Consider the following 11,241-nt stretch of genomic DNA (forward strand, 5'->3'; position numbering starts at 1 on the left):
CACCTCCTCCCCCCCCCAGCCCTTCCAAACCTCCCGGCGGAATTAAAGGCTGGGGGATTGTGTGTGTGTGTGGTGGGGGGGACACGCGGAGCTTCTCGGCCGCCCCCTCGCGGTGCCGCGCTCCCCGCCGCCAGGCGCGGAGCTCTGCGCGCCCGCTGCCGAACGGGGGCGCGGGAGGCGGCGGCGCGCACGGCGGGAGCGAGCGGGGGCCCCGCGGTGGTGCCCCCGCCCCCCGCGGCACTTTTACGCCCGCCCCTCGCCGGCGCTTTAAAGCAGGAAAGCAACTAAACTTCTATTGTAGCAGACAGAGCGCGCCGCGCCGCCTTGGACCGTACAATCTGATTCCCCTTCTCTCCGCTGCTCCTTGATTTTTTTTTTTATTATTTTTTTTTTCTAAACCTTGGTGGGAGGAAGAGATCTACGTTCTCCCGGCGTTTTGTCCTTTTTTTCCCCGTCCTATCCGGCGGTTCTTTTTATAATTTTATATATATATTATTTTTTTTCCTTATTTTGTTGGTCCCCGCACCGCCCGCAATAATTGCCTCGCTCCGTTTCGCAGCTGGCGCCTTGGAGAAGCCGGTGAGTCTCGGGGCTCCGCTTTTCCCATCACTCGATCCACCGCGGTCGTGGCTTGGACTGACAGGGCTGCTGACACCGGGGGCCGCCGGGGCTGCGCTCCGAGGACGGGGACACCGGCGGTCCCCCCCGGGGGACGCTCTCCTGCGCCGGGGCACCGGCCTTCCCCATCCTTTCGCTTGCTCTCGGCTCTTCAAATATCTATCTATTTTTTTATTTTTTTTTTATTTTTTCTCGGGGGAGGGGAAGCATTTGCTTCTCCCGCGTATGCATGGGCAGGTTATGCTTATTGCACATTCTGCCTATATTCATATATATGGGTATATATATATATGGATATATGGGTACATATATATATAGATATATATGCGTGTATATATATGTGTATATATATACGTGTGTGTATATATATATATCTTTGCGTAGACATATATATTTATTTATATATATATTATATGCGTGTATATGACAAGACCTGGCAAACTTTGCTGAGGTCCCTGCCCGTCCCCGCGCGTTGCCCGCACGCCCAGGTGGGTGGCAAGGGGGCAGCCCCCCTGGGTGCTCGAAGCTCCCCGCAGCTCTCCCTTCCCTTCCCGGCTCGGTCCCGGATCCCCGATCCCGGGCTGGCGGAGCGGCTCCGGGAGGGAAGGAAGAGGGCTTCGTGCCGGAGCCGTGCCCCGTGTGAACGCGGCGGCTGCGGAGGGGCGGCGGGAGGGAGCCGAGCCGAGCCGTGCCGCGTCGAGCTGAGCCGTGCCAAACCGTGCAGAACCGAGTAGGGCTGCACAGAGCTGCCGGAGCCCCTCCGGGAGAGCCGCGGGGAGGGTGGTCGGGGCGGCACCGGGAGCTGCCCCCCTCGGTAGATCAAGTCGCGCCTCCGACTTGGGAGAGGGTGAGGGGAGGTCGTACCTTTTTTATTATTATTATCATGGATTTTATTATGATTTTTTTTTAACATTAATTTGAAACCGACCGCGGGTTTTTTTGCCCGTCGGCACGGCGCGGGGAGCCGGGAGGGAGCGCTGCGCGCTGGGGGGCGGTCGCCCCTTTAGGGTCGCGGGGGGAGAGCCGACCCCCAAGGCTCACCCCGGCATCCCCCTGTCCTCCCCCTCCCGCAGGCACCAGCCGCCGCGATGCCTCTCAGCGCCAGCTTCCCCAGCAAAAACTACGATTACGACTACGACTCGGTGCAGCCCTACTTCTACTTCGAGGAGGAGGAGGAGAACTTCTACCTGGCGGCGCAGCAGAGGGGCAGTGAGCTGCAGCCCCCAGCCCCGTCCGAGGACATCTGGAAGAAGTTTGAGCTCCTGCCCACGCCGCCCCTGTCGCCCAGCCGCCGCTCCAGCCTGGCCGCCGCCTCCTGCTTCCCCTCCACCGCCGACCAGCTGGAGATGGTGACGGAGCTCCTCGGAGGGGACATGGTGAACCAAAGCTTCATCTGCGACCCGGACGACGAGACCTTCGTCAAATCCATCATCATCCAGGACTGCATGTGGAGCGGTTTTTCCGCCGCCGCCAAGCTGGAGAAGGTGGTCTCCGAGAAGCTGGCGTCCTACCAGGCGGCCCGACGGGAGGGGGGTCCCACAGCCCGGCCCGGCCCCACGGGACCCCCCACGGGGGGACCGCTGCCTCCGCCTCCCACCGGCCCCGCGGTATCGTCCGGGCTCTACCTGCACGACCTGGGCACCGCTGCCGCCGACTGCATCGACCCCTCGGTGGTCTTCCCCTACCCGCTCAGCGAGAGAGCCCCCAGGGCCGGGCAGCCCGGTGCCAGCCCCCCGGCACTGCTGGGTGTCGACACGCCACCCACCACCAGCAGCGACTCGGGTGAGTGGGGTCCACGCGTGTTTTTTGGGGGGCAAGAGGGCGGACGCGCACCCCGACCCACTTCTTCTCTTCTCTCTCCCTCCCACTGCGCACGGGTATTTTAAATGCCACGTTAGCGAGGCTCCCTGCGAGTTTAGTTCCTGGAAAAAACAGCCTGGTTTTCCCTCCAGGGGTTGAGGGAGGGAAAAAAGGAAAAAAAAAAAAAAAAAAAAGAGAAAAAAAAAAAAAAGAGGGAGGGAGAAACTTTCATAACGGGGTCAGAGTCGGACTTCGGAGCCGGAGCAGCGTCCAAGTGGAGCTGCTTCCCAGTGACATCTGGGGGCCGGCAAGGAGTTAACCCCAGCCCGAGAGCCGCAGGGAGAATGTGCAGGGAGGTGCTAGTGAAAGTGACTGCGAGGAGTGAATGGGGCTGGGAAAGTTTTAGAAATGCTTCCTTAGGTATTTGACAGCATGTTCCGTCCGCTCGTAAATCTGGTTTGAAAGCGAGTTTCTACTCAAAGCTCTACAGCCTTCACTTTTTTTTCCTTGGATTTTCCACAAATTAACAGATCAAGAGAGATTCTGAAAATGTCTCTGAATACACACGTGTGTTAAGTAAGCTCTCTTGAGGCGTGGCCAAAGCCTGCTAAATCCTTAATTAAGGACAGCTTGAGTCTAGGAGCTTCGTTGTGCTCTGCTGCTGACAACCGAGGTTAAATTTTCCTGCTATCTTTCATACGCGCCTCGGGATTACGCAAGATCTTTGCAAATTTTGAAACCAGGGAGTCAGGACTCCGAGTGCACTTGGTGCGTCCTATTGCTCTTGAAACACTGCTCCTTAAAGGAAAGGCTCTTGAGGAGGGCAAGTGGAGTCTCGCAGCATTGAGTGGGTTTAATATGGGTTTGTCAATGGGTTCCTTGCATTGTGGCTCAAAGTAACCCCCCAGTCATAAATACAGCAGTCCTGAGAGTTTTTGCACAGATTGGCTTACAATTCTTCTTTTTTTCTTTTCCTGTGCAGAAGAAGAACAAGAGGAAGATGAGGAAATTGATGTTGTTACATTAGCTGAAGCAAACGAGTCCGAATCCAGCACAGAGTCCAGCACAGAAGCATCAGAAGAGCACAGTAAGCCCCATCACAGCCCACTGGTTCTCAAACGGTGTCATGTCAACATCCATCAGCACAACTACGCCGCTCCTCCCTCCACCAAGGTGGAGTACCCAGCTGCAAAAAGGCTAAAGTTGGACAGTGGCAGAGTGCTGAAACAGATCAGTAATAACCGAAAATGCTCAAGTCCCCGCACGTCAGACTCGGAGGAGAACGACAAGAGGCGAACGCACAACGTCTTGGAGCGCCAGAGGAGAAACGAGCTGAAGCTGAGTTTCTTTGCCTTGCGTGACCAGATACCTGAGGTGGCCAACAATGAGAAGGCACCCAAGGTCGTCATCCTGAAAAAAGCAACAGAGTACGTTCTCTCCATTCAGTCAGATGAACACAGACTGATCGCAGAGAAAGAGCTGTTGAGGCGGAGGAGAGAACAGTTGAAACACAAACTTGAGCAGCTAAGGAACTCTCGTGCATAGGAACTCTTGGGCATCGCTTAGAGTAACCCAAACTAGACTGAAACAACGATAAAATATTAATGTTTCTAATATCATTCATGAACTACACCAGTCCATCGAGTATGGAACTATTGCAAGTGCATGCTGTGCGAATTAACTTGAGACTACACAACCTTGGCTGAATCTCCAAATGGTTTGGCCAGAACCTCAAAACTGCCTCATAATTGATACTTTGGGCATAAGGGATGATGGGACATTCTTCATGCTTGGGGATGAACTCTTCAACTTTTTTTCTTTTAAAATTTTGTATTTAAGGCATTTTTTTCTTATGAGAATTCCAAAAAAAAAAAGTTGTCCCCAGATTGCTGTATATATTTACACATCTTCTTGCCATGTAAATACCTTTAATAAAGTCTTTATAGAAAAATGTGCAACATTAATACGCAACAGTTGTGGCAACTGGATTTATACTTGTCTTGAACTTCTGTGCCATAACATTTCACAGTTTTGTTTTTTTATTTAAATACATTTTTCTTTTAAAGAAATGATTTTTATTTTGTTTTTAGATAAATAAATATTTGCCCAAAATATAATTAGCTAAATCCTGTGTAAAGACTTTGCTTTGTATTCCAGTGTTGTCACTAGATGCTTATTTCCATGACATCCTTCTCTCTGTCATCACAACTGTGACCTGACCAAAGTCAAAGTGGGTTTAGGCAAGAGGAAAATTTTGCGGTTTAGCAGGGAGTTTGGTTCCTTTTCTCTCCCTCTCCCCTCCTATCAATCCAAGTAGACAAGACCAGTGCTCTTAGAGTTTTGCCAGTCCAGCTGCTGTTGCCACCAGTGCCCCAACGAGGGGGCTGGCAGTAATGTCCATCCTGGCAATCCATCATTTCTGCCTGCCGAAAGTAAAGCGGAGCCATTGTATTTCTACACCAGCAACCCCAGTGTATCGGCTCTGCATTCTTTCCAAATAAGTTTAATTATGTTTTAGGGGCATGACCTTTGTCGGCTATGTATTTTGAGGAGTGCTTTGTAGTAGACTCACCTTAATTGCTTCCTGTTTGATTTTGAACAGAAGTTAAATGGGATAACAAAATAAACCAAGGCAGTAAGTGCTGACGTGGTTAAAACAACAGTGCCGTTTCCCCTTTTAAGAGCTGAAATCAGCAGAGCCAACCTTCCTAGGCAAACACCTTAACACTTTATTAACTTGAATAGTTACTTGGGATTTCAGGGAATGCAAAGATCAAAGTCAAGGAGCACACAGAACCACACAATTATAGAAGAGGCAGAGAAGAACTACTTCCTAGCTGGAGAATATGCTCTGAGAGTTACCTAGCATTTGTCTGTCCCTATTAAAGACATTTGCATTCAGGAATTGTCTCATGATCAGCTTCAGATGGACCATAAAGCACTTGCTTGACATAGGTCCAAAGACCAGATTTGATCTTTTCCTCCCCAACTTTCACACGTTTAGCTCGACTTCAGTTAGAACTTGAGCAATAAACCAATTAGCCCTTGGATTTGGGGTAAGGAACTGCTTTAAAAAAAATAGAACTTTGTACTTGTAAATTTTCATAATTCCCACTAAATACGTATTTGCTTGGCTTCTAACCAGCTGAGCAGCAGTGCTGCCAGATAACACCAGTGCCAGCAACTGAATTGGAACAGAAGATTCGGGTTTTCTGTTGCTTTTGAGCTCGAAGTGGGGAGAAGAAGGGTTGAGCAGGGGTGTGCATGGGACAGGGGGAGGAGGTGGCAGTTTATGGACGGGATGGATGCCAAAAGTCTCTGCCCTGGAAAGGACATGGCAAAAGTCCCGATAATTTTGCATGTGGGACTTCCAAAAATAGATAAGGGCTTACATCCCATTTAGGTGTTTTAGGTGTCGGGCTGAAGATTTCTTGGGAGAAGATCATCCTGTCAGAAACCCAGGAGAAAGCAGTTTTTTCTTCAAATTTTCTGTACCACCTGCATGTAAATGGGTTATAGAGGCGGAGTAGTTGCCTTTTTCAGTGTGTGATTCAGATATTCATTTATGAGGAAACAGAATGATGTGAAATGAAAGTATTAATTGTATCTGAACTGTAAATCAGGACATCTTCCAGCTCTGCATCTTCCAGAATAAAAGCTTCAACTTTTATTAGACAAGTTAGCTTATTTTAGCATCAATTTTGTCTGTATCTATTCTATGTACTGGTTACGAAGAGAAGCAAGCTGTTGTCCAAGAGTTTCCAAGTGTATCCTCATCCTCAGAAACAGAGAGGTGTAGATCCAGCCACAAACTTTGAAAAAACCCTGTCACCTTTGGGTCCCAGTTTCACGTGTTAACAAAACTCCCTCACTTCTTCCCGTTAACTGCGGTTAGACCACAGCAATTAAACCTCTCCTTATTTGTCGGCCCCTTAAATCATTTGGAGAACAGTTTTTCTGTTGTTTTTGTTTGTTTTATTTTTTTTTCTTTCTTCTATCTGCGGAAGCTTCTCATCAGTCTTTTTATGAATAGGATACTTGCAGTTATTTAATTTCTTATGCTCATCTTTTATTAGAGCATCCGTTTCACGTGCCATAGTCTTGTGGAAAGAGTACACCAGATCAGGAACATGATCCCAAATCACCACTCCAAAACATATTATGAATTTATGGGATTAAGCTTTACATTTAATGACATGTCTTAATTTGTTGAAGAATGATGGGGTAACTAAATAATGTAGTGAAAGAATTTAAAAAAAAAAAAAAAAGAGAAAACTGCCCATGAGGGCAGGGGTAGGAACCCCCTCCTTGTCATTAATCTGCTGCTACATTGAAGAGGAAGGGGACTTCCACTTTCCAACTTTGCATGAAAGGTTAGGATGTTCAGAAGACACTGGCATCCCACAGGAGTTCCTGGACTAGATTCAGTTAGTAACAAATTATATATGAATGGGGAAATGTTGTTTTTTTTGCTGCATTTTTGGAGCAACGAAGAGGATAAGCTTATAAAAGAAACCTCTGAGTCTCAAAATAAAATGCAATAAGCATTTATATTGCTTGCCAAACAGCTGTACCAAAACACTACTTGAAATACAAGGAGCATTTTCAACCCCATCTCTCTGCTCCTCCTCTTTCACGGGAGATTTCAAGCCACTTCTCTTCCAGAAAAACATTAGGCAAAATACGACATTGAAGGAAACTAGAAACAAGCCATCATGGTGGGAATAAAATTGCCTTTGTCATCTACCCTCATTGTTCATACCCAATGGCATTGATTTTTAGAGTTCCAGCTTTGTTTTTTTTCCTGCACATAACTTATGTCTTTCCAGCCAGCTAGCAGTCTAAATGGCTTCAGCATATCCATGTAGAATGGGCTGGAGTAGCACCGGGATGTTCAAAGCCACGTGTGCTGGCTTCCTTTGGCTCCCATCGATGGAATGTCTGTGAGAATTCCCGGATTCTTCAAGGGAAACAGACTTGTGCCAGAGAAGGAGGATACTTTTGAAAATTTTATCACTGCCTCTAAAGAAATCCCTTTCCTTGCCACTGTCATAACCACTATTGCTCCTGCAGCACTTTGCAACCACTGCAGGCAGTTGAGAGATGACAACCACTTCACCAGAGTTGTATTAAAAGGAGGATTTCAGGCAAGCAGAATAGAATTACTGTAAACTGGAAATAAGCCAGGCCACTTCAGTTAACATCTGAATTTATTCAAAACGGAAGGTAGACGTGGTTGTTTTGCCTACAGAGATGAACAATCTTTCAATACTCTGGACTTTTTTTTTTTTTCTTTTCTTTTTTAAAATAAAAACTCATTTTTGGATTGATCTGTGTTAGAGTCATCTGCCAATGAATTAACAGAAGAACAACTCTGAAGGTTAGGGCATCCTAACACAGCCAGACTGCTTGGGAAAAGACCAAGGATTTACTTCCCAGCTTACAGTTTTGCTATTTCCTCATTTTAAAAGAGTATCTATGGGAGCTTCTGAAAAAGAACTCTGCTGACTGAAAACTAACCCTGGCTTCCCCTTGAGGTTTCCACGTGGACTGAGCCTAAACCTGCCTAGCAAAAAAAGATCAAGAAATGAGACAAACGAGTCCCAGAAGCCAGATTTCATTTCCAGTGCCAACGTTTTACATTCACTAGCTTTTACCTATGTTAGTGCCATTTACTCATCTCGGACATGCTCGTACAGTCATTGAGAACATGCAACCGAGAGGACGTCATCCAAGATTCAGTATAACAGTGAAGAAGTCAAAATCTGTTTGTTCATTTGTTTGCTTTTCTTAATTCTGCCATATGCCTTCTACAGAGATCTTGAGCATCCTGCTGCCAGCTCTGGGCTCAGTGGCATGAGTCAGGGAACTCGTGGAAGGGCCGGAGGTCCCATGCACCCTGGTGAGCACACGGGCTGGGCAAGAAGCTGGCCAGGAGGTGACAATCCCGTCTATTAGTCAGTTCTTGACTGAACGACAAGGTATTTTTTCACATCTCTGAAGAGGCCAAACACCCTGTCTCCAAATATGTCCACACTCCATCTTCCGAAGAAACGAGATAAGTTAATTCTGAGAGGGTAAAGGTACAGCCGTTGGTGCTGAGTAATAGTACATATTAAAAAGTTTCATCTGCCACTTGCCCAAACTGTTTAGTGTCCTTAGTTATGGAGCAAATCTTGCTCCAAATCCCCACCTATGAAGGCAAAACTGCTTGAAGCCATGCGACAGGAGGGAGAAGGCCCTTGCTGAGAGCGCGGCTCCAGCCGACTTGGATGGCAGAGCATCTTATTCCTACAAGCACTGTTTCCAGTTTCCAGCTTGATGTATGAATTATGGAGCTGTTCCCTGCTCTAAACAAGTCTGGGAGAAAGCAGCTGGGTCAGCTAGTTCCTGGCATTATGTCCAGCTTATTTTGCTTTGTTTCTAAATTCAGTTTTCATGTATATCTCTCTACAGGTCTTGCCATGGCTACTGTTTGTTGAATACATTTCCATTCAAAGCAAGCCTCTCTTGTAATTTCTATTGCATTCTTTCAGGTCCCAATTGTGCAGAATTATGTTTTCCCTACGGGATCAAAAAGAAAACCAAGAAGAAATAAAGGATTAGGTGCTATAAAATAAGAAATTAAGAAAATTAAGCTGCAAAAATGGAACAATCTGACCTGTTAACAGAGTTCGAAACAGAGAAATTAGCACAGAACAATTCCGTGCTTGGAACTAATTAGCCCCATCAGCTTCTTGCGTGTTTATTTATCCATGATGAAAGAGGACAGAAATAGAAGGGAAAAAAAAAATAATCTAGGAACTGTGCTTTCTGTACAAATGCTGTGAGAAGGCAAACCCACAAAATCCTGCAGGCTGAAGCACGACACAGCGCAGAGCCCTGCGCCCGCGGCCACTTTCCCTCCCCAGAGCAGTGTTCCTGTGCACAGCACACATCTTACTTCCCTGCAAAGGGCTGTTTGCAGGGATATAGCTGGTGGAGCGAGAGCTCCTTCCTTCTCTTTTTCTTCCATTATTCTGCTCCCAGATGATGGCAGAACCAAGTGAAGCCTCTCAGTGCAGGTGGTTTCCATGACTGAGAGCCCGGCTGAGTGTCTGACAAAGCTTTTTGAGCTGGTGACATGTACCGGGCTGTGCTTTGGGTTAGTTAGGGGCAGAGGGATCTTCTCTGTAACTGTGCAGATGCAACACGTGAAATAAAGGTTTGGGCACTATGCCAGTGTATGAAAACTCTCTGCTCTCCCTCCCCTGCTGAAATGTGGTGGGCTCCTATCAAGACCTCACATCGCTGAGCTTCCACACCTGAGGTTTGTTGAGTCTGACACGGGCAGTGCTGGTCCCTGGAACTCTTTAGGCTTTCATTTGGCTGCCCTATAACCATTCCTTAAATAATTTAAAGTCATTCCTATCATATACATCACAAGAAATAATAACTGCACTTAGTAATAACTGCTGCACAGCAAGGCTTTCCAGCAAGAGTGCTTCTGGGAAACTGCTGTTAACCTGTGTAAAAACAAGTGAAAATGCACTAGGAGACATGGTGAGGAGGCTGGATCAGACAGCCAAGAGGTTTCAACTCCCAGTGTCTATCAGGGTTTTGTTCCTTTTTCACACTTCACTAACTGGCCGTTAGGCTTTATGTTAAAATTGGGAATAGAGGAGTAACCAGAATCTAAATTAAAAGGATGCAACAAGATACATTGCAAGAATTATGCTACACTCATTCCATACACATACAAATTTCAGAAGGAAATCAAATGTGATCCATTGGTTCCTGAGGAATCTGAGCAAAGACCCTTCTCCCTTGCATGAGACCAGATTTTGGACAGGAAGCAGAATTGCTGTATGACAGCTACAGCCTGGCCTTCAAATATCAGATATCTATATTTTACTATTATTATTTTTTTGCTTTTATCAACCAAGTGTTTTTTACGGACAGAGATTTTTTTAAAAAATCCATCAGGCCCTAAGAGTTCACCACGGCTGCAGACATTGTGATTTGCGGTGAATTCAGAGAAGAAAAGCCATATTATTTTGATAAATTGTACTGTTTTATAATATTAATTTGATCTGCAAAATTCCTCTCATCTGGGATAAAGCAGATTTTTCTTTGGGCGCAAGTAAAATCTTATTATGCTTTCTCATTATCGTTCATCATTGTGGTAAAGAGTAAGATAATATTGCATTGTGCCTAGACTTCCACATTTTGAGAGAATGTAAAAAGCTATATGAATATCTTATGAAGTGATTGCAAAATAAAATTGACATCAAAGTGATTCAACTATGTAACATATTATTCCCTCCCTGTAAAATTGGATTCTTACTGAAAAGCACTTTTCTCCTACTACCTTTGTGAAAGAGAGAAAAATGAATCTCCTGCCCTTATGGAACAAACCAGCATTTTCCCGTGTTTTACAAGGGCAAAAGTATTTATCAGCATCTATGCTTGCATTCAGAATTTAATTTTTGGACTTGGGTGCTTAATAAAACAGTGAATCCACCCCCTTCCTCATTCATTTCAGTTTGCTGCCCTAAAACCAAGAGCTGAGCTAGAGACGCAGAGCAGTGGACAGGAGCCACAAAAGCATTAACATTAAAGGGGGTTAAAGGGAGTCCAGAACAATCACCATGTATTTATGACCTACTCAGCAGCTGGAGCAAAATATCTATACAGCCTGGTGACTGCCACCAAGGTCTGCGCAGCTGCACCATGCTGCCTTGGTGCAGGGCTTCATGCCATTCCTGTAATTTTTCAAGCCTTGAAATCAGTAGGTAAATTCTTTAATGAACCTCAGGGTTAATGTCAATGAACTGCTGGGTG

General features: G+C 46.4%; 1 protein-coding gene across 1 annotated transcript; it reads left to right on the plus strand.

Moving 5' to 3' along the window:
- The first annotated feature begins 287 nt into the window (after positions 1-287).
- On the plus strand, positions 288-4,544 carry MYC (MYC proto-oncogene, bHLH transcription factor). Its single transcript, XM_068672648.1, has 3 exons — positions 288-579; positions 1,692-2,400; positions 3,401-4,544. The coding sequence occupies exons 2-3, from the start codon at positions 1,707-1,709 to the stop codon at positions 3,961-3,963; spliced, it is 1,257 nt and encodes a 418-aa protein (XP_068528749.1). The 5' UTR covers positions 288-579; positions 1,692-1,706; the 3' UTR covers positions 3,964-4,544.
- The last annotated feature ends 6,697 nt before the right edge of the window (positions 4,545-11,241 follow it).

Source organism: Anas acuta, chromosome 2 (genome assembly GCF_963932015.1).
Source record: "Anas acuta chromosome 2, bAnaAcu1.1, whole genome shotgun sequence".
NCBI lineage: Eukaryota > Metazoa > Chordata > Aves > Anseriformes > Anatidae > Anas > Anas acuta.

What these genes read in the sequence shown, in the direction of transcription:
- MYC (XM_068672648.1), top strand. Translation starts at nt 1,707, where the DNA reads ATGCCTCTCAGCGCCAGCTTCCCCAGCAAAAACTACGATTACGACTAC. An exon ending in CACCACCAGCAGCGACTCGG is followed by an intron (nt 2,401 to 3,400) that starts GTGAGTGGGGTC and finishes TTTCCTGTGCAG; the next exon opens with AAGAAGAACAAGAGGAAGAT.